Source organism: Rhopalosiphum padi, chromosome 3 (assembly GCF_020882245.1).
Source record: "Rhopalosiphum padi isolate XX-2018 chromosome 3, ASM2088224v1, whole genome shotgun sequence".
In the NCBI taxonomy this organism is placed as follows: domain Eukaryota; kingdom Metazoa; phylum Arthropoda; class Insecta; order Hemiptera; family Aphididae; genus Rhopalosiphum; species Rhopalosiphum padi.
Genome location: NC_083599.1, coordinates 67520786 through 67545576, shown reverse-complemented (window position 1 = coordinate 67545576; position 24791 = coordinate 67520786). Strand labels below are relative to the sequence as shown.

At 32.1% G+C, this 24791-nt stretch overlaps 2 protein-coding genes across 2 annotated transcripts; one reads left to right on the top strand and one right to left on the bottom strand.

Moving 5' to 3' along the window:
* The first annotated feature begins 14866 nt into the window (after window positions 1-14866).
* Window positions 14867-15679, top strand: LOC132925474 (zinc finger protein 239-like). The gene is made up of 2 exons (XM_060989869.1): window positions 14867-15225; window positions 15304-15679. The coding sequence occupies exons 1-2, from the start codon at window positions 14867-14869 to the stop codon at window positions 15677-15679; spliced, it is 735 nt and encodes a 244-aa protein (XP_060845852.1).
* A 7201-nt stretch (window positions 15680-22880) lies between these two features.
* LOC132925473 (zinc finger protein 782-like) lies at window positions 22881-23666 on the bottom strand. Its single transcript, XM_060989868.1, has one exon. The coding sequence runs from the start codon at window positions 23664-23666 to the stop codon at window positions 22881-22883; it is 786 nt and encodes a 261-aa protein (XP_060845851.1).
* Window positions 23667-24791: the final 1125 nt, after the last annotated feature.

The window sequence follows — 24791 nt, the reverse complement described above, 5'->3', positions numbered from 1 at the left end:
GAACGGCGGCGGCGGCGGCGAAGAAAGCGGCGCGCGAGTCAATGTCGTAAACGTATACCTGCGACCGCGTATGTAGGTCTTCCGTGAAAGTTGTGGCACACATTTCCGCGACCGCTTCCGCCCGGCCCGACCCGCCGCAGGCTCCCTCCGCGTGAAAAGAAACACTGCAGCGGAGCGGACCGCGTGTATTCGCCTCGCGCGGCGGCCAAAATGTTCGCTTTACAGGCGTAACACTTTATTTTATAATACATAATATCGAGAATGCTAAATGTAATAGCCGCGATACACATAGGTAATAATATTATGTACGATCGAGATCCGCGTGTGTGATAAAAATTTCGTTCGGATCGGGAGACCTGCAACGCAGTGGACATTACACACCGGTTTTCCTATACGGTAAAATTTTGTCGTTTATAGTATACCTATAATAATATACCGTATAGATATATCCTATATGCGGCTTATCTATATTCTATAATTATTATTAGTGAACCGATCGATGAATAATGCGTTGCAATAAAACTCGTTTGCGCACATTCAAAGTTTATTTTACCATTTTTACCTGAAAATCGATGACGACTCGTTTGCTGAGCACAACGACACATTCACACACATGATGTATAAACCGTCACAGATTGCAGTAGAAATTATCAAATATTTGATAGCAATATAATCTCATAATCGATTGTGTAAATTATATCATTTTGGATTTTCCGTCATAGCACCCGATACAGTTGGTTTCATATTCTCAGATTATATTTTAGTAAATTATATCGATTTTAACAACAATTTTCCACCAATCTTGTGATGGGCTCAAACTGTAATCTCGAGACGACGAATAGCGCAAAAAGTTTCCATAAACATTATAATAACCGTTTGTATTCACCACATCCACACATACAACAAGTCGTATTGATATAATATTATACTCGTGAAAATTCAAAGTGAAAAACAGTCCTAAACCTATATTAAAGTGAGAAGAAAAATACGTGCGCAAATGAGTTGTAGTTGACCAATCATGGCAACATTTGTATCGCCTCCCGATTTGAACGTTGCTGCAGAGGTCGTAATTCGTAATATAATATGAATCATAACACTTCGGCTAAATTTGCCAATAAATGAAAAAACGCGAATAACGATCGAACGGAAAAAAAAATTGAAATGAAAAATATATACTTATATTGTCTTTATATTTGTCTTTCCTCTCGCCGACCGTATATAATACGCAGAAGTCGGGGCTTCGCTCGCCTCGTCCAACAAACGGACATAATAGTATATTATACTGCCCGGAGTTCACGTAATTCGACGCATACGTTATATATTATATTACTATTGTATGCGCCAGTTTTTTTATTATTATTATTTTTTTTTTTTTATGAAAGAAACCATGTCATCAGCTTGTACGAAGTGATGAAAATAATATCAAATTATCCAGTCGACAATGCTAACGGGAGTGATTCCTGCAGCGACGAGTGGAGCACATTATTTAACGACTTCGCGGCCATTTGACGATGACTTGCCCGCGTCGATGTACAATACGCGCAGACAATATTGTTTTAATTCGCAATGATATATACCGCGCCGTCAGACGAAATGTAACAGACGATGACGGTAACGAGTTCGACCGGAAGTCGTAACGAAGCGATTATAAATCTTTATCGAGCCGTCTGGACGTAACGAGATCTAACCTGTGTATACGGCATAAAGTCGTTTTCTCCGTCTTCGTCCGCATATACCTAATCTTAGCATTTCCGATTGCATATATAGGTACGGATTTTCATAGACCTAATCTTAATATTTTTTACAATAATTTAATAACTCTTTCTCCTTCGATGTCTAATATACCGAAACTTCCGTTAGTGTATTATACTGTTATTATATGTTTTCAAGTGTCGGTATGATAGCATCACGATGTATGTGCGTGAACTCGCCACGGAGACGATCTGCAGTAGATATCGGTCTACTCTCACCATCTCACTCGGCGAGTCTATATAATAATATCATATTTCTATTTTTATTATACGATAAAATTATTGTCGTGTCGTCAGCGACGACCCAGTGCGACCGTCGGACAATACTCGCAACAGCGGTGATACATATATATATACGTAAAGCATGTACAATCGGTGAATACATAGGTACCTATCTATATTTACAGGTGAGAATGCATTTTAACGCAACGAGTCACGATCTCGTTTGCTAATCTATCACGCGATCGACACCACTTATACATATAGGTGTTGGTAATATAATTATTACTTATACCTATACTGTTCAGCAATTATATACGAGTAACTGCGTCGATGGCCACTCGCGTATAATATAAAACATAACACCTATATCAGTAGGTATTATTTTGGTGGTTAAAGGGGGGGGATAACCGCAGTTCTCCCCGAGATTTTAAGTAAACTCAAAAACGCTTTCTGCAATGTCCTCCGGTGAACGTAGGTACTATTTAAAACTGTGATTTGTACGAAAATTGCTGCTAAAGTCTAAAATCGTATACACACCTGCAATACCCTTGACATCAGCATACCAAAATTATAAGGAGTACACTGGATAAGCCTCAAGCTACACATCACTGACATAATATTATATTATATACTATGATTACTATAATATGTAAATCTCCGAATGCGCAGCATTATAGGTAACTGTAGACTGTAGTAATACATAATAACATTGAATTAGAAATGCAAAGTATGTTTTCGGCTAGATTGCCGTATGCTGTATAAAAACTGTTATCTTTAATAGCGGCTATACAGTAGTTGAAATCGTACGATTGAGACCATTATTTCTATTATACAGCCTGTATATTATAATACGGGCATTCCTGTTAAATCTGGTTTATCCATTAATCATTTCGCTGTTATAAACGTATTATCGATATTAATTACTTTATCGAGACGTATTTTTACGACGTTTTGAAATATAAATTTATAAATTATACGAAATTAGTTATTTATCCAACGCAAACAAACAAAGTGAAGTATTAAAATACTGTTAAAAGACGGCCAACAGTAGATTATAGACGATAACGACGACGATGACTCGGCTGCTGACAATAAATTATAATAGTACAGGGTTGTAGGTGACCTTCTTGTCTACGAATTAAAGTTGACTGGATCAAAAATATGTCGCACAAGCGACAATTATACTATTATTTACATTTAACAGCATTACGGGACAGTTATTATTACTACTGTTTCATCATTAGTTTGAACACTTCTCGTTCGTTTTATTTTTCTACGATCATTTAAAATCGGTTTATATTAGTCATAATGACTAATGGATATATTGAATCGAACCAAATACAATAGACGGTAAAATATGTCGTGGCGAGAAGCTATTATGTAGGGCCAATTATAAATTAATCACCTGTAGAGTACCGATATAGTAAGTAAGCAAACGCAGCAATAGAGACGATGGCGGTGTAGTTATAAACGTAGTAAAACAAAAATAAAATAAAATAGTATATCGTTTAAAACTCAAACAGAGCGGCTGGTGCCGATGGCAGTAATAAATATATGAAAATATTGCAGTCATCATACAAAAATGATGTTTTAGACTAATCTGTCCGACTTAAGTTAGACGCTTAGATGGATTATAGTTTTGATTGATTTACAAGTTTATTATGATTTAATCGAAGCGATTTTTAATACTTGTTATGTTAACTGTAAAATCAACGGTTAGGTGAAAATGTTTAACTGTTTTATGAATAATAAAAATCGCATCTATTAAGACATATAAAATGGATCCAAGTCCTATATTAAATCGAATAAGTACTATAATATTAATAAAAATTAAAAATTATTAGTTATTTTTTGAATTATCAGTTTAGTTATTATTAAAAATGTATTGCACACAATTATTGTTTTGAATAAATAATACAATTTTTAACGTCAAATCTGATCGTTCTAAATGCAAACTTTGATATTTTTAGGGGTATATTATTTGCATAAATGTCACAATTTTTAAGGTCATAAACCTCCTCATGACTTTATAGATGTAATATTGTACGCTGTTTTTCGAATATTTCGATCAACACGAATATAATGAGCGGCATCCGCTGCTGGTGCTGATGCTGCAGTATATGACTACGATATACTAATAATAATATTATACGACCTCAGTGCCTCACGTACAGCATATCGGTGGAATCGTGCGTGCATGATGATTTGTTTATTGTCGTTACGAATACTGCACCTGTATTTTTTTTCGTTTTTGTTCCACATCGTTGTTTAAAATTTAAATAAAAACACGACCGAGTGATTTGCCTTTTTGGGTGCATCGTGACGTCACGTTTCTTCGTCTCTGCACTCGTATAATACGGTTGTCGTGGGCCAACAATAATAATATTATAATATTATATAGGCACAACAGTAATAGTGGGATGAAAAAAGAAAAACAACGTTATTACTTATGTCAAATGTAAAATTTGTTTATGTTTGTTATATACTTGCAATACGTACTTATATATATATATACATTACGTAGCCGTACTACTATAATGTTATGTATTTATGTGTAAGTATACAATATTACAATTACACAACGGCTGGCCGCCACTATCGCGGACCGGCGATAATTACTATATAGTAATGTCACAACAATATTATTATGTATTCGGACCGCGGTGGACGTCGATTTTCAACGGTTTGCTACGAGAACGTCGTGAAACGTTCGGTCGTCTGCATGCAGAGACTACAACGATGTACACAGACGACATCGGGGAATTCCGTATTACTTGCCCCCGCGATATTCTTTTTGGACGGCGTTCTCGGGGGAGTACATCCAGTCAGCCCCTCTCCAAGATATCGATATCGAATAATAACACAATATCCATAATATATAGTTGAGCAAATATTCAGAAAATTATTATACGATGATTTTATTCAAATGACATCTATTTGCTAAAAAAAGAAACAGTGCGTACTATGCCGGCCAAAACAGTTTATTTTCTTTCACACACACACACACACTCTTCCTCGCAGGAAATCATCATCGTAACATTCCGGGGGACAACGATGACTGTTTTATGATGACCGGCCCTAAATGGTATTTGGGGTATTTTCAACACGTCTCTGAATCACCGGAGAATCGGTTAAATTTGCACAGACGATGACATTTTCGGGCGTCCGTTCTAAAACCGTCGAACAAAAGCAGCGACCGGTACCTACCCATAATAGTTCTTTGATTATTGTAATATTGTAATTGCTTAAATATATTACTGACGAACAGTATACGCGATGGGTGGGTCGCGAGCACCTATTAAACGATTTTTCGCACTGTCACGGTTCCGCGTGCAGGAACATCGCAATGAGTGTGTACATTATTATTATTATTATTTTTTTTTTTGTATTTTATTTTCGACTGTTTGCACTCTGCGTCGGCGTTTTTATTATTCGCGTACAATACCCTTGACCGTCACTACACAAAACGCGTTATAAGCGGTATTGTGATTTCGTGACCTCGTCCCCACCGACGCGCGTCGTCCGTCCACACGCGAAACACTAAAACTATGACGAAAATATATTGTACGATGGTCGTGTGTCATACTTTTTTCGTCGTCGCTCCGCAGTTTTACCACTATTATTGTACAATATATTATTATTATGTTGTGTATACGGTGATTAATATTTTTCTCGGCGGCGAGCGAAATTTACGCAATTTCTACGTACCCGTATAATATTATAATGTCAGCCGTGACGTTACGCGGAAGAAAACGACCAATGCGCGCGCGGAGTGCGACGTACGCGTGCGACACGCGCGTTTCCCCCTACCAACCGATTTTTGTTTTCCATTTCCCGAGTTTTCCGACGGAAATCGCGAAATCGCTGCATTTACAATAAATTATACTGATCATTTGCAATTCATTCGGAGCCGACATGACAAAAGTGCACGCGCGTATATTTGACCCTCGAGATTATATTTTATATTATACGGCTAAAGGTGATGATGTATTATACTTAACTGTCCCATTTACACACATTTGGAAATTCGATTTTCAATTGTGTAGATATACGTAGTGTTTGCTATACGAAGAGGACGCTACACCCGTATACATTGTGTTGTCATCGCGCCTTATACAGACTCACGACGTTTTTCGTTCTAAAGTTCCAATTATTTTGTGTAGTTAACTTAAATATTATAGAATGAATCGACTTCCGTTTAAAGTAAAACCTAATTATCCGTGTTCTACGGTTTAAATTTGAAAATCCTCATGTACTGCTAAAAATTAAAATATTTTTCGATTCAGTATAAGATATTACTTATTTGAGATAATGTATCGAGTCTTATAACAGATCAGATTCACGTTGGTATTAAAACCGACGACATAGATTTGCAACTACTGAACGTTTGCTATATAATATTATAAATGTGTACGTTTATAAGACACACGTGGGTGTGACCGCTATTAATTAACAATTGTTTGTGATTTGCTTGAAAAACAATGCATTAATAAGTCGTGTTTGGGAGTGGGTCAACTTCATTACGTACGTTATTACAGCGCCTCGCCGCGTGGAGTCTGCACACGTTTTCTTAGTTAATTTCGAAAATCGTTGATGTCTTTTTTAAATACAACATAAATAAAATAGTTAATTACCATTTCCGTTTCCGTGTTTTTTTTTTTTTTTTTATAATCTCAGATGGGCTACCTGGCGGCGGACTCGGTGAAAAGTCGGAAGACCGTGCTTTGAGACCATGACAATATTATAATAATATAGTTTACCGAAATGGGTCTGTAATATTAATATTGTAATATTTAGCCTGAAAAAAAAAAAATAATAAACGGTCTGTGAACGCGCTGTTTAACCGATTCGCACCGGACCGGCGGCGGGCCGCGTGACCTTATACATGTATTTAATAATCATATTATGTATTTCGGCTATTATGTATAATGTATATATTATATATATTATAATTTCTGTTCGGGTTATCAGACCGTGGCCCGAATCCCGGTTTCGTCGGCGGCGTTGTTGGCGACTAATGCAACTACGTTACACCTGCATTGTGCACCACGTCAATAATCAATAATAATTCGAAGTAATACTGGATTGTTACTATCGTTATTAAATTACTGTACAATTTATTTATTTTGATAATATGAAAGGAATAAAATATTGTAAAGTCACGTATTAACGTCCATTAAGCGCTATGAGAGATAATATGATATGGAAATGTGAACGAAAAATATTTTTATTTCTAACTGTAATAAAAAACTATATCAAAATGGATATTTATTAACATAATATAATCGTCGGTGGAAATATGAAATAATATTAAAACAAATTTTTTAGGCACACCACAATGTATTATACTATATAAGTTGCAATATTATAACTCTCTATAGTTACTATATACGCAGTATACATAAATAATATTACATCTCAGACTTTTACACGTAAATAATAGCACTGCGAGGAAATTAAATGTTTTCAGTGATGCTTAAATAGTTAAATATAACTCTCGTCGATCTTTCACCGCACTACTTTAAACACTATTATAGTGTGAACACGCAATAGCTCGGTAACTGTTAGTTTTAATTTCGATTTAAATGCGTCAAATTAAAAACAAAAATCTTTTGATAAATAATTTCCAGTAAAAAAGGGCCGGTGGTCTTCATTTAGTTATATGGTTAGGTATAAGGTTAGGTTCTTAATTGCAAAAAAAAAATGCAATAGGTACTTGAATATATTGTATTTGAATACCTTACAAATTCTAAAAATCCTATCTCGAATAATCTTCTTTAAAGCATCTTTAAAGGATAAAAGTTGGTTCGGCGTACTTGTTGAATCGACATGTATCCACAAAGCACGTCATATCGGGTCGGAATCGGAAGCGGTGATTTATTGCTCCTGCAGTGTCTATATACTGTATATACGTGCGCGCATAAAGTCATTTGGACGTTATTTACCGATCGATCTAATAACGCATCGGCGTGTGTAAATAGGATACCGAAAACAGATGAGTATAATTCGTCACACTAAGTCTACATCTTATAGAGTTCGACAACTATATCCCACGTTTGGCTCGATTTAATCTCTATATATATTAAGTCAAATGATTTGGATAAAACGCAACTTTATCACGATATACGTAGGTATATATATTATTTTTTACAGTATCTATGGGAGTCAGTGGTCCTAAACGGTGGGGGGGGGGCAAATTTTTAGTTATAAACTAAAAAATGTTCATAGTCTATTTAAAAAAAAAACTGTTGGAATATATGATCCTCGTTTTTATGAACGAGGGGGCAATTGCCCCCATTGCCCCCCTTGTATAATATATAAATAATAATATTTATTTTCGTACAGAATAAAAATATCATCGTAACACCGGGACAAGGCTTACGCTTTGATAATACACATACAATATACACCATAATATTTTGATATAATATGTTGTATACGATAATATTATATTATTATTATGACGACGTGTGCGCGTGTGTGCGCTCGTTGACTCGCGGGTTTTCGGCTCGCGTCCGTATTATTATTATTACTTCTCTCGGCGTCTACCTGTGTATATAATAGAATTTTATAAGTGTGTTACCACGACAGTACATATAATCATGTTAAACATTACATATCATATTATGCACTGATATCGTATATAGGTATTATATTATAATATGTACTATTGGGCGTATATAATAATATATAACACGCGGTCGCGGGTCCCTCGAACCAGGCACGACTAAACAGGCGTGTAAAAATAAATATATGTGTACGTGGACTTGGTATGGGCAAGTACACTATTATATGTATGTACAGGTACAGCGTGGATGTGTGTACCTAAGTAAGCGTATTATACACGCCGCCGCCGATGACGATGACGGTGCGCGTTTACGCGTGCGCGCGCCGGTGGATTTTCTTCGCGCCACTGACCTACATATGGGCGGGTACATAATAATGATAATAATATTATAACACTTTATAGGTGCATCGTTGTCCGGCAACCGCGATGCATGCCTACGACGACGACGACGACAAATAATATTAGTCAATTAATTGATTTGTAATAAAAATCGCAGTTTCCTGTTTTTCTTTGCACAGCGGGTTTGTAGAATATATAATGATTTTACCTATATTGGTTACTCGTTGTTTCTAGCTATCTCTGTAGAGTGGTTCTGAGGTAAATCTTGAATCGGTAGCTTATTTCAAACAGGATAACGTGCGGGTACTTTTATATTACAAAGTTCCGACCAGCGATAAAGTAATAACTATTAATTATTATACAGAAACTATTTTAAATGGAATCACATAATTTTGGTTCTATAGATGGATTGTGCGGTCGTAAAAAATATTTCGTTGTAAAAGACGTTTCGAGTTGTATTTTTATCAACAAATTTACAAAAACAGCAGAACTCTGTATAGTCGTAATATGAAAAGGTTGTACAATAAATTAGTCGTGATTGTTTAAATCCAATAGTTTTATCATAATACTATAGCAGAGCTATAATAACAACATTTTGGTTTTACCGATTTATATGTAACTACCTATATAGGAAATCGTATAAATAATATAATATACAAAACTAAAAAAGTAGTAACGATCTGCTGTATAGTAAGAGTCTAGCGGGTCACTGCAGTAATGGATGTGTTATACATTTTTCGACTACTCATCGTGTATACATAAAAAATAACATATGTATTATTATATAATATAATTGTAAAATTAATCATTGTAATCGTCATTCGGCTCAGAATTTAAAATGCCAAGAGATAAATCTATCCCGTATCATCTATCATAAATATCCGAGAATGCGCTGCTTTAGATAAATAAAGTCTTATAACATATAAGTATACTCACTATAACCTCATATTATGAGTGATTTGTTAATTAGATATAGATGATAAATATAATAAGCTGGTCGTTTTTTCGTCATTTTTTCGTGCGTTTAGACCTGCAACAAGCGAAAGAAAAATTCACCCAGTACCAAAAGTCCGATTTTAATTTTAAAATATATATTATATATTTGAATAGTAATTTTAGTGTTTAGGTAATCGAGTTTTTTTTATTGTAAATCAACTGAAGATGTGAGGTTGTTCCTCGTGAACTGATTTTACGGTAAAGGAATACACGAATTTCAAAGTTCTAGAAGCATTTTTTTGATTAAGTATATGTAATGATTGTAATAACATTAATTATTTTATAAAAATATTAAACAAAGTTAGAAACGGCTTGATTTTTTTTTTGCGATTTTTTTCCGTACAATAAACCTCAACACGAATAAACAAAAAAATTTAAAATTTGAAAATGTATAGTTAGGTACACGTGAAAAATTCAAAGTGTTGTAATTAATAAGGATGATATAAATTGTGCAATACTTGAATGATTTAGAATATTATTATTTTATTCTTACAAAAATATGTAATTATATTTTATAGTAAATCCGTATTTATATTTTTCTGATAATAACACAGATAAAATGTGATTGAATATCATCGTTTTTAGTAGATATGGAGTCAGTGCCGCAACTACACCAATTTGGGCCCGTGTGCAAATAAAATTAATGCCCCCCCCCCTGTCTTGAAAATTAATTTTTCCAAATTTGAAAACATACTTTGGAATTTTGAATTTTTACTCATACAAATATAAACAAAAATAAGGTTAACATAAGGAAAACACATACAGGTATGTATTTACAAATAAATAAATGTAATAATTTGTAACCTTTTTTTATTAATTTTAAATATAAATAATTATCAAGTAACAATTTAATTGAACACACTATACATAAGCATTAACAGCCAATTAAAAAATTGAAAAAAAAAATACATTACTCACTTTAAAAAATTCGTTTTTCTTGCCTTTTTGTTGGCAAAATTGTCAATTATATTTTCTATGTTAATATCATTTGTTTGTTGTCTTTCAATATTAAGCAAAGCTATACTTGAAAGTCTCTCTTGACCGATGGAGTTTCGTAAGTAATTTTTGATAAGTTTAAGCTTTGAAAAGGATCTCTCAACTCATACTATATAGGCCGGTCAAAATACGCGTTCCTTCGCATGACGCGCTTTAATCAATTGCAACCAAACTATTTTTAATTTCGGTTATACGGGCCGCAAAAGAAACGTTAATATACGATAACGTTGTGTTGTACAAGACAAAATCGATCTATTGTTCAATAATTATTAATTATTATTATATTATTATAACAAAATCTTTTTATTTTTTTCTTTCTACATACTTTTCAATTTTTATCATTGGGCCCCCCATTATAGGTTGGGGCCCTGGGCCCGTGTGTTTGACACACGCAACACACCCGGTTATTGCGGCACTGTATGGAGTATTATACAAGGAATATTTTAGGAATTTGAAGCTTTGATTTTAAAAAAGCTTCTGAACGGTTTTTGAGAAGTTTATTCAAAAAAGTCACTTTGTTGTTTGTTATAATATTAATCTAATTTGTATAGACCTACCTATTTCAAGTGTTACAAGCGGTTTTTATCTCTCCAAAAAGTTGTACATTACAGCTACTTCAACATTTTTGCTACGCAACTTCAGTTCAGTGATATATGTTTTAAAACGTTAAATTGTTAAGTTAGGTTAAACTCATTTGGAAAATATATATCACCTATTATTTTATATATTTATATTAATCGTCAATTAACGTATGGAAAAAACGATGAGATATATTAATACGTATATATATATATGCCATTATACCAACTAAACGTAATAATAATATACAATATTTTAACGTCAGCAAGATTTTGGGACTGCTCTCTGTTCGAATTATCTAATTACATAATAGCCTTTAAACAAAATACTGTACTATATAAACGAATACCGAGTTACGTTATTCATATTTCAGAAAACATTTCGTAAGAAGCGTAATAATTGGGCAAGAAAAAAAACGCATGCTTTAAAAACGACATTCGGAACTGTAGCAACATTGCGTTATTAAATGTCGTAACTCATAAATATGCACATTAATGAAAATATAAAAAAAATGTTCTTATTTAACTGAACACTCATCGTGCTGTAAAAATCCAAATCATAATGTGATATGTACATTTTTTCGACTTAATAATAAGAATAATAAAATATTCTACCCAAATTTAATAAATTATATAACAAATGTGTTTTCAAACATCGGATTCAATCTCTTACATGTTCAAAAATTTTTTTTTTAATTTAGCAATTGATTTTATAATAATATAGGTAAATTTATGTAAAAAATAAAATTTTTATCATCAATAGAGACTATATTTGAATGCAGAGTTTATTTTATATTAATTTATTAACTTTTAGTGCATACTATCAGTTAATAGAGTAAATAATAAATAATAAAATTATAATATGAATAATTGTTTTTATAATCTTAAGTATTTAGGTATTTTTCATCCATCAATAGTTCTATTTATGAATGTGATAACGTCTTTATTTATTTTCAGCGATTATCGGATGACGGATGTTGTATTTTACCGTCTTACCGAACAACAGGTTAGTTTAGGTTAGTTTAAACAACTAATCGGTCAGTTAGAGTCAATTCGCAATCGTGGTTATTTACAGCAGTGGTCTGCAGAAACATCTTTTTATAAACAAACCATTTTTTCAGATAATTGCAGACTTTCAAAGAAAACCACTGGTTAAGATTAAAAAAAAAAAAAACATGTCATAGTATAAAAAATGACTAATATATTTCACTTAAAAACATTATCATAATAAGTCTTCAATTTAGAAAAACTATATTTCATTAATACTTTATAATAAATTACGCATTACGTTATAAATATTAAGACAATTATTATATTAGTCTAGGATAACATTTATATACTAATATGAAAAGGGCTGGGATTTTAATGCCCTAAAAAATCTCAAAAAAATGCAAAAATGACTTAAAAACTCAAAAATACACTAAAAAATGCATTTAAACTATATTTATCATATAGTATTTATGATAAATAGTATATATAATTACGTTTGAATATTTATACGTTTGGGCATATCACCGCTGTGCTCCGTTCTAAAGGTAACACTTCATTTGTTCTTAATCGGCAGATCAGTTTCCATACTCTCAATGAGATTTTATCCCTTCCTTGTTTAAGGAGTTCTGCTTGGACTTCATCTTCTCCTGGTGACTTGTAATTTTATTAATTGTTTATTTGATTTTTTGCCTCATCTAGAGTGGGTTCTGCGCATTCTCGAGCATCCCCATTTTCTATGTTAAAAGGAAAGATTTCTTCTGGTTCTTCACGGTTTAACAAGTCTCCAAAGTATTTCCTCCATTTTTTGGCTATATCGTCGTCAATTGTTATCGAAGAACCATCATCGTATTTTAGAAATCTTTCTTTCTTTTTGTAGTTTCCTCTTCGATTATTAATACAACTGTACATATCTCTAGTCTTATTTGCTTTATAATCCTGTTCTGCATTGTTCATTATATGTTATATGTACTTATTTTTTCTTTTCGCGTCTTATGATGTTGCTTGCTTCCCTCTGTCGAATTCTAAAACTTGCGAACAGGCCTTCATTGTTTGTATAATTCAGCCATTGTTGCCTTGCTAGATTCCTGCTGTGTTGGCTTTGATTTTAATCTTTTTTTTCCTAGAGTCTTTGTTGCTATATTATTTACAGTTTCCTTTATCTGTTCCCATTCCCTGTCTACTGTTTATTCTAGTGGCCTCTGTTTATTTTGAAGTACATTTTTAATATTATCTTCAAAATGTTTTCATATTACCGGGTCCTCTAGTTTATTTATATCAAATCGTCCTGCCTTTTTTCTTCGGTCGTTTTTCATTAGTCTTTTAAATTTCACTTTTACCCAAATACCAAGTAATACCTGATCAGAGTCTATATCCACACCACCTAGGGATCTTATATTTACTATACTATTTTTAAACCTATTCGTGACTAATACATGATCAATCTAGTTTTTATGTTTTCCGTCTGGGGTGATCCATGCATATTTATGGGTATTTTTTCTCGGCAACATGGTGTTTTTTATAACTAGACTTTTGCCTGTTGCAAAATCAATTAGTTTTGTTCCGTTATCATTGGTGATTGTATGCAGGCTCTGGGTTCCTATATAACACATATACTCAATTTTTATTTTAGCCTAATTTTGCGATAAAATCTTCCAGCAATATTCTAAAACTTCTCTTGGTGGAGTCTATTTTTTAAACTGGCTAGTGATGAGGCATAGAAAAATTATTTTTCCTCTTCATCATTTTATTCCGTGAGTGCATGTACATTGATTAATACAGTATCGACATTATCTGATTTTAGAGTTAAAGTTGATAGTTTTGGGTTTATATCATTGAAGTATTTTACTGTATGAATAATCGATTCACGTACAGAAAATCCCATCCCTAAACTATGTCCGTTTTGAAACTTACTATTAAATATAGTTGTTTGGTATATCTTAGTTATTCCGACATCTTCCCATCTAACTAAGTGTAGGGCTACGCATTTCATTTTATATTTTTAATTTCTCTTACTAGGTCTAAAGTCACTCCGGGTTTGTACAAGGTTCTAACATTTCATATACCACAAAACATTTCCTGAACATATGATCTATTACAAGGCAGGGTTGTTAGGCATGCGCTTAACCCCCAACCAGGAAAGTTAGACTACCCCAAACACTAGAGGTGGTATCACAACCATGGTGGTCACAACTATAGTAATTTTATGTTTTAATATAATTCTATCGTGTATCTACTAATTTAGAATGGTAATAAAGAATACTGGCTAGAAAACTTGGCGATGTCAATAACTTCTAATCGACTGTAAAATAATCTAGTAACCCAAACAAACATGATTTTGCCATGACAAAATGTTAAAATTAAATTGTATTCAATAAATTGGTATACTAACTCTATAACAGCACTTATATGCAGTAAATAGGATGACTATGTGTGAAAAACCGAATAAAAATCCTATGGAGCATACAATGACGTACACAGGAGAGAAGCCATTTCAGTGTGATTTGTGTGATAAGTCATTCAAACAGAATTATCAGTTGACAATACACCGACGATCACACACAGGAGAGAAACCATATCAGTGTGAATTGTGTGATAAGTCGTTCACTAAGAATATTCAGTTGACAACACATCGACGATCGCACACAGGAGAGAAGCCTTATAAATGTGACATTTGTGGCAAATTTTTTGGTTATAGTCAAGTTCTGAAGACACACCGACGAACGCACACAGGAGAGAAACCATATCAGTGTGAATTGTGTGATAAGTCGTTCAATAAGAATATTCAGTTGACAACACACCGACGATCGCACACAGGAGAGAAGCCTTATAAATGTGAAATTTGTGGCAAATTTTTTGGTTATAGTCAAGTTCTGAAGACACACCAACGAATGCACACTGGAGAGAAGCCATATAAATGTGACATTTGTGGCAAATTTTTTGGTTATAATCAAGTTCTGAAGATACACCGACGAACGCACACAGGAGAGAAACCATTTCAGTGTGATTTGTGTGATAAGTCGTTCAATCAGAATAATCAGTTGACAATACACCAAAGCACGCACACAGGAATGAAACCATTTCAGTGTGATTTGTGTGATAAGTCGTTCAATCAGAATATTCAGTTGACAATACACCAACGAACGCACACAGGAGAGAAGCCTTATAAATGTGACATTTGTGGCAAATTTTTCCGGTATCGCAATAATTTTACAGTTCATCGGCGTACACATATGGTATAGAGGCCATAAGACGTGTGCAAACTGAAGTTTACCAATAACGGACAATTGAGCAGACACCATTGTTCGCACAAATGAGATAAACTGTATCAGTGACACCTATGAGATGAGATGTTCACACACAACTGCTATCTGACTTTTGAATTTATGATATAGCTATGTTTATCTTCTTCTTGTAGTTCATTAATAATAAATTTTACTCGTTATCACTTCAATGTCTATAAAAAAAGCAGTTCATAGTTTTTTTATTTTCTATTAAAATTACTAAAAATTCACGTTGTGTATGTGATGCATTTAAAAGTATATTTAAAGTTAAAAATGTTTGATTGTTTATTAACAATGTGTTGAATAAAGTAGTTTTTAATAATTATAATTATAATTTGACGCATAGCTATATTGCTCATGGACATAGATAGAAGGAGAGTTATATTGACTTGGCACATCTCAAGTTCGCCTAAAATTACGCGGAATGAATTAAAAATGCACGTGTTCTTCTGAAATTTTGAATATATATATCCATATTTTGATTCTACTTTACTATTTTAGTACATTTTTACCCGTTTTGGTGTTCGCTTGAACTTAAAAATGGATTATAGAATTTGGATTGATAAAATAAAACATTACCACATTGCCCTTAATGCAGTAGATTAACAGAAAGGTCTATATCATTAATTTAAATTAAAGTATGGTTTATATCTAAAATGGATGATGTCACTAGTATATGCGTACTCACCGTGATGGTCATATGAAGATTTTTTAGAAATTATTTTTCTTTCTTCGAAATCTGAGTTTATTTAAATTATTTTTGAATATTATCTTAAATGTAAAACTAATCACTATTTGAATTCTCATGCGAATTGAAGTGTCACATCGTTTTGCGCTAGTCTCCTGTTTTTCACTCTCAGATAGTCGATTAAAGCAAAAAAAAAAGAGGTACCTATGCCACATCGATTTGTATTAGAATACTGCAAGACAAACGGTGGTGATAGTTATAATTTGTTGTCATTTAACATACGTAATTAATTATTGTTTATTTTTGATTATTGTTTTACATTCGGCGGTTATTTATCAGACATTTTAATTATGTTGTTCCATTCGATTTATATAAAAAATGTAAATCATACGACTAAATGTATCGCTGCGTAGTCGAGAATGTGAGTTTTTAATGTCATGCCTATTATATTAGGATGATTAACGATCACAACAAACGCGCAAATCGATTATCATCATTTATTTAATAAAAGGTTAATACAATAATCATATTGTGTAAACATATTATATTAACTACTGCTATTCAAATATATAAAATTACAATATTATAAATTTTAATTCATAATATATTATTAAATATTGTTGTAGACGTTTATTTACTAATTATTATATCGGTTTGTTTTTGATTTGTTTTTTTACAATAAGGTAAATTAATTTATTACAATAGGTAATCTCCAAAATATTGATTATTTTAATATTTTGTTTTTGAAGATATTTAATTTAAAAAAATTACTTATATTGGTTAGAACGATGTTTCATAAATTTTCAATTTCGAATTTTAGCGAATAAAAAGTATAACTATTTGTTAAATATCCAGGAGATCAATTATTTTGAAAAGAAATTGATTTTAGCAGTTTATCTTATTTTTTGAGGGCCGGAAAAACGATTCTAAAGTATCTACATTATTTCATTCATATTTATTTATTTAAATCATTTGAATATAAAATCGTACAAATTCTGGTTTTCATCATATACGAATCCATAGTAAAAAGATATTTGAGAAAAAAAATCTAAAAAATTTCAAGTGTTGTGGAATCTGGAAAAACAGATCTCATTGTAAATTGAGTCTAATTATACTAATTAATTGACATAAACATTTAAAACTATCAAAAAGTATATAAGGTATAGGTTAGGTTAGTTTCCGCTGGGAATTAAATTACGATAAAATTGCGTTCAAAGCCGTTGTAGACCGTAGTGCTGTGAAGGTGAAGGACGTAGGTACTCATAATATTACGACAAATTGTTTACTGCTGTCCACCTACGTCCGTAAAATATTCCACCGATTTATGTAACGACTAATGTGGGCAGACGTAGGTACACTACGCGTTTAAACTCAATTGTTTTGGTTCTAGAAACGTCGAAGCAGCACCTAATATATTATTACTGTATAAACGTACAACTACATTTTTTAATTTCGAAGAATATTTATCGTTTTGATTGGTTGATACGACCTCGTACAACATGAAATACTAATAGGCAGGTAGGTTGCGTTAATTACCAATTAATAACTATTAATATGCGAGGTGATCACGTTTGATTGGAAAATTAAATTAAATCAAATTTAATTATTTAGCTAATAGCTAAAATAATGTTTTTAGATAATGGATTTTGAAATTAAAAAAAAAAAAAAACGATTTTTTTTGTTCATCGTGACTGTATTTTCAAAATTAAAACCATTTTTTTACTATTATTTTATTATAGTGGTTATTTGGTTTTTTTTCGTTAATGAAAACCTAAGTTATATAACACAAAACCCGAAGAAAAATAAACATTACTCTAAAATGTTGTTGTACCCACACACTAAAATCATCGAATATTGAACAGATTTTTTTTTTCATTTTGTTATTACTATAACTAAAAAACATTTATAAAGTTTTAATGAATGAAATTATCGCATCTTGTTTGGCAGATAATACACACTAATATAGTTTACTCAGCTATAGTAATATCATGATAGCTGTACGTATTTCAAACCTTAAATTATTAAAGTCGAATAAGTAATCGGTCGCCGCTGCTGAAGTCAAACGACATCAACTCGTAAAATATCTGAACCAACATAGACTCAGTGGACTTAATATAGTATAGGTATCGAATTTGATTGGCTATCAATATTTGCAAGAATTATTGCTCCACTACCAAGCGTACCTATCTACTGGTTTAATTCAGTAAATCTTTTTACCGATTTCGTATAATCTGTAAGCTGTAATAATAACATAATATCTATATAATGCCTTTGGTATATTTTCAGTATCTATATTTTATATTAATTACAATATATTATCATAGGCGGAAATCCATTGAAAAAGTTGGGGGGCTACGATTTTTCTCATAAACCAAAGCCGTTAGAAATTTATTAATTGTAAGCAATATGTATGTACCTATAATGGATTTTATTTTTACTTTCATTTAGTGAGATAGATCTCTGAAACCAGAGAGCGGATTTTGTTGTTTGGGGTCTTGTTAGTTTCACATTGGCTAGGAGAAGTGCAGTGAAGATTTTCAGAACTTTAGATTTTATAATTAATTTACTACAGACTCTGAAAAAAAATTAAAACACATTGAATTGGGCGTTTTTTATGTTTTTCAGCTTTATACCCTTCTCCAGTTTCGGTAATCTACCACTCTAAACGAAAATCTAGCAAAAAATAACTATTTTTTTAACTGTGAAAAATTATTATATATTGTATTTCCAAATTAATATAGTTTTATATATTTTGTTTTATTCGACAGACGATAAAACAAATCACTATAGGACAGTGTTCTAACTTATAATTTTAATTTTCGTATAAAATATTATGTAAAATATTATTCAAACAAATTTATAATATAAAAATTATTATGTGTTATATTTCTTGTTTTTTTAAGAATATAATATACGAAAATTTAACTACAAAATTTTTGTTTGCAGCAAAAAATGTTTGAGGGGAATTAATTTGCTTTTGGTGGCTAAGCTTTCTCAAGCCCCCCCCCCCCCGATTTACGTCAATGTATATTATGCGCTGTTTTGTAGGAGACCGACCAATTATTAAAAAAAAAGTATTATTGATTATACATTTTAAACCCCCCTGTGGCTCAGCCACCCCTTGAAAAAAACTTTGAGATTCGGCATCGAATTTCAGAGCCGTTTAAGAGACGGTCGACGGACAGCAGACAGACTGGTATTGCGGGTATAGTATAATTCGAGTGTACCTACAGATTGTGTTTTTGGTTCTAACGACGCTCGTTTGAGGAAAATAACGTGTTTTTCGTGACGCGTGTAATACGGCGGCGTATCATTATTACAACAATTACGATGACGTTGTTTTCGTACATTATACATTGCGAAACGTTCGATGGCGGCCATATTATTATATATAGTAATTAATAAAATATTATTATACATAGGCACATTTTAAAGATGTAATTTTATGTAGATACGTGTTCATAAAAACACGTCGTTTTGTAATAATTGTAAACACGTAATACGTAACACACACGAGTAAGTAAAAGCACACAGCACTAAACCTGGCGCACTTGCGCATCGAGTCTGTTATACATAAAATATAATATTGTGTGTTAATAAAACGTTATAACGACGCGAGCATAATATGCATCATAATATTATGATATGTGTGATTATGCCGAACGATTGTGTGTTGGAACGTTTCAAATAGAGGGAAGATAGAAATCGTATGTAATACTACGAGCCAAACGTGAAATTTGTTTCTTTTTACTTACTTACTTATTTATTTATTTTTTTAATCTGTAAACCTACACCAGTCAACCGGCTTGGGTTTTTAAGCGGAAACGTATTGACTCCAGTCGTCACCACCGTCGGAATCACTCCGTTTTAACATTTTACGTTATTTCCGGTGTTAAAATCGACTTGTTGAATTGAGTTTCGAAATCGATTTTGCTATTTTGTCATTTTACAGATACCGAAATTTCGTTCGACCAGTCGGCGGTACAGCGTCGTGCGAGACTCGAAAGCGTGGGGGATTCGAAACAACACCCTATGTATTCTGTGCAATACCTTAGAAAATATTTGAAACTTTTGAAATTAATTTTTGATAAAAGTTTAAAATAAATAATAACACAAAAAACATATCGTCGTTTTCACAAAACTATCAGTAGCGTTATTTGGATACCTCTAAACTTTAATTTAATTTAATACCGCGGTGTTTCACCAATGTTTTTTATACATCACTACGCTTTTTACTACGTCCAAAGTTATAGTTTATTATTTCCGATTATAGAATCTTAAATATGGTTAATTCGATACATTGTTTTGACAATTCTATAATATGACAATAACACAATAAAAAAAATTTCTTTTTTATAATTATTGTAAATTTTACTTCAAAGGTCGCTACACATGCACACGTGTTGACTCCGTCTTACAAATGTAACACATAGCAACAACTGTTTTGCGTGGGAAAGAACCGAGAAGGCTACAGTCATAACTGAGAAACGAAATTTTCAACATTTAAAAAAAAGAATTTCGGCTGTAAGAAATCGTTTTTATTTTTTTAATATCGGAACTACAAAAAAAATTATTCAAGTTTGAAAAACAGAAAAGTAATTGGTTTTGAAACAATAAGAACTTTTTTCGTATAAGTAATGGAAAAAAAAATGAAAACGATATTTCACGGATAATGTTCTCAACTATACTGTATATCAATTTGGAGTCTATTAATTATCACTATACAGCCTGAGTGGTTCTATCCCGCGCAAAACCATATTTTCTATGTTTTACATTATCGCTGTTAAAACGGAGATAATACTCCCCCCCCCTCAAGGTAAGTTTTTAACTTCCATTGCCTCCTTGGATAGATACAGCGCCCCCAAGGAAAACACTGCGTTTGCGTCTTCTAAAGGTAAGTTATGTACCTCGATTTATATTTCCTTGGATATATATTTTTATTGTACTTTCACTGTTCCGAGCACAACTCTCGGACGAACCTATAAATAAATAATATTACTATTTTATTTCAGTGTCGAAGTAATTTGATCACCGACGGATGACGCAAGCAAATAAGCTTAAATTGTTATCATTTACCTATCATCGCATGTTTTGACAAACACATTCAATAATTATACAGGCTATTAGCCAAAACGGAGTAAAATACGCAGCCGATGTGTCTGATGATATAGCATTTATGATAGAACATAACATGAACGTGGTAGGGAAATCTTTTTCCACGTTTTCTAATCACATGGTCTAATAGCGTTTTCTATCTGACTGCATTAGTGCATGCCGTGTACACGATTTGCATGGTCAGAATTAGTATCGAAAGTGCGGTAGATCAAACAAATGTCATAATATTATTATGATGGTGCGGAGCGTGTAAAGCTGATGAAGCACTGAAAAATTGAACTGTGGATTTCGACGGTGTAATGATATTATATTATGTTGATAATACGTTCACATGTTCATGCCTCTGTGTAACGCAATAAAGATGATGTCACATCCACGTGTAGTGTATATAAATATGTGTATATTAATATATTATGTTTACACAATATGATTATTGTATTAACCTTTTATTAAATAAATGATGATAATCGATTTGCGCGTTTGTTGTGATCGTTAATCATCCTAATATAATAGGCATGACATTAAAAACACACATTCTCGACTACGCAGCGATACATTTAGTCGTATGATTTACATTTATTATATAAATCGAATGGAACAACATAATTAAAATGTCTGATAAAGTGATAAATAATCGCCGAATGTAAAACAATAATCAATAATAAACAATAATTAATTACGTAAATTATAACTATCACCACCATTTGTCTTGCAGTATTCTAATACAAATCGATGTGGCATACCTCTTTTTTTTTGCTGTAATCGACTATCTGAGAGTGAAAAACAGGAGACTAGCGCAAAACGATGTGACGCTTAAATTCGTATGAGAATTAAAATAGTGATTAGTTTTACATTTAAGATAATATTCAAAAATAATTTGAATAAACTCAGATTTTGAAGATAGGAAAATAATTTCTAAAAAACCTTCATAGGACAATATTAGTACGCATATACTAGTGACCTCATCCATACCAGAAATATCTTGTATACGCTTGTTACTAATAATTTAACTTGAAATCAAACACTTAAATTTAATGTAAATTAATGATATAGACCTATCTGTTAATCTACTGCATTAAGGGCAATGTGGTAATGTTTTATTTTATCAATCCAAATTCTATAATCCATTTTTAAGTTCAAGCGAACACCAAAACGGGTAAAAATTTACTAAAATAGTAAAGTAGAATCAAAATATGGATATATATATTCAAAATTTCAGAAGACCACGTGCATTTTTAATTCATTCTGCGTAATTTTAGGCGAATTTGAGATGTTCCAAGTTAATATAACTCTCCTCCTATTTACGTCCATGATCAATATGGCTATGCGTCAAATTATAATTATAATTATTAAAAACTACTTTGTGTGCGTTCGTTGGTGTATTATCAACTGAATATTCTGATTGAACGAATTATCACACAAATCACACTGAAATGGTTTCTCTCCTGTGTGCGTTCGTCGGTGTGTCTTCAGAACTTGACTATAACCAAAAAGTTTGCCACAAATGTCACATTTATATGGCTTCTCTCCTGTGTGCGTTCGTTGGTGTGTTGTCAACTGATTATTCTGATTGAACGACTTATCACACAAACCACACTGAAATGGTTTTTCTCCTGTGTGCGTTCGTCGGTGTGTCGTCAGAACTTGACTATAAGCATAAAATTTGCCACAAATATCACATTTGTATGGCTTCTCTCCCGTGTGCGTTCGTAGGTGTGTCGTCAGAACTTGACTATAACCAAAAAATTTGCCACAAATGTCACATTTATAAGGCTTCTCTCCTGTGTGCGTTCGTTGGTGTATTGTCAACTGATTATTCTTATTGAACGACTTATCACACAAATCACATTTGTATGGTTTCTCTCCTGTGTGCGTTCGTCGGTGTATCTTCAGAACTTGACTATAACCAAAAAATTTGCCACAAATGTCACATTGGTATGGCTTCTCTCCCGTGTGCGTTCGTTGGTGTGTCTTCAGAACTTGATTATAACCAAAAAATTTGCCACAAATGTCACATTTATAAGGCTTCTCTCCTGTGTGCGTTCGTTGGTGTATTGCCAACTGATTATTCTGATTGAATGTCTTATCACACAAATCACACCGATATGGCTTATCTCCTGTGTACGTCTTTGTATGCTCCATAGGATTTTTATTCGGTTTTTCACACATAGTCATCCTATTTACTGCATATAAGTGCTGTTATAGAGTTAGTATACCAATTTATTGAATACAATTTAATATTAACATTTTGTTATGCATTTTGTTTGGGTTACTAGATTATTTTACAGTCGATTAGAAGTTATTGACATCGCCAAGTTTTCTAGCCAGTATTCTTTATTACCATCTTAAGTTAGTAGATAAAAGATAGAATATTATAATAAGACAAAATATTACTGTAGTTGAGTACCTTCAATATCAAATGATACGAATTACATTATTTTTCATTTATTGTTATATTGTTATATTTTATTATATTTCATATACTGTTTACAAAAGAAGAAACAAATATAAATTGCATGAAATTACAACTTTTGTATAAAAGACATAGGTATTTATCCTATTATTGTGTTTTATACTTTTATTTAATTGACGAGCTTTGTTTCTAATAAGATTTTTAGTATTGTTGGAGCCACAGCAGATGTAAATAGTATATGTATAATGTATATGGTCTTCTCTCATTATTAGCTATTATTGTTTTAAGGCACACATTCTAAAGGGTTTTTTCAGGCATAAATTGAAACCTGACGTTTTTCATCAATGAAAATGAATTTATTGTTTGTTGAGGTCAAGTATCTCCGGAAGACCCCTTGATTTAAGCCAATATAAAAGTATGATCAATATCTGCTGAAATCAATTTACATTTCGTAATTGAACGCGTAATATTCGAATATTAAATTAAAATGTATATTATAACTAGGGCCCGGATTTTTATGCAACATTTTTGTTAAATATGCACATATATATGCACTCAAAAATTCAAAAATATGCAAATAATATGCAAAAAAATGTATTGTTTAAAAATACAAAATTTAAAAAAAAATTAAAAAATATAGTATTAAGTGAAAAAAAATACAATTTAAATATAATTTTTTAAAATTTGTATAAAGCATAAAAAGTTGTATTAATTATTGAATGAATACCAACATGATGAAACAAAATGTGCTTTTAAATTATCAAATTGAAAACTTCTACGATTGTCGCGTAGCATTACCTTGTATTTCGAAAAACTTCTTTCCACATCTGCTGACACAATTGGTGCGTATTTGA

Coding starts and splice junctions, on each gene's coding strand:
- LOC132925474 (XM_060989869.1), top strand. CDS start 14,867: ATGTGTGAAAAACCGAATAAAAATCCTATGGAGCATACAATGACGTAC. Junction 15,226..15,303: donor TCGTTCAATAAGAATATTCA/GTTGACAACACA, acceptor TTTTGGTTATAG/TCAAGTTCTGAAGACACACC.
- LOC132925473 (XM_060989868.1), bottom strand. CDS start 23,666: ATGGAGCATACAAAGACGTACACAGGAGATAAGCCATATCGGTGTGAT.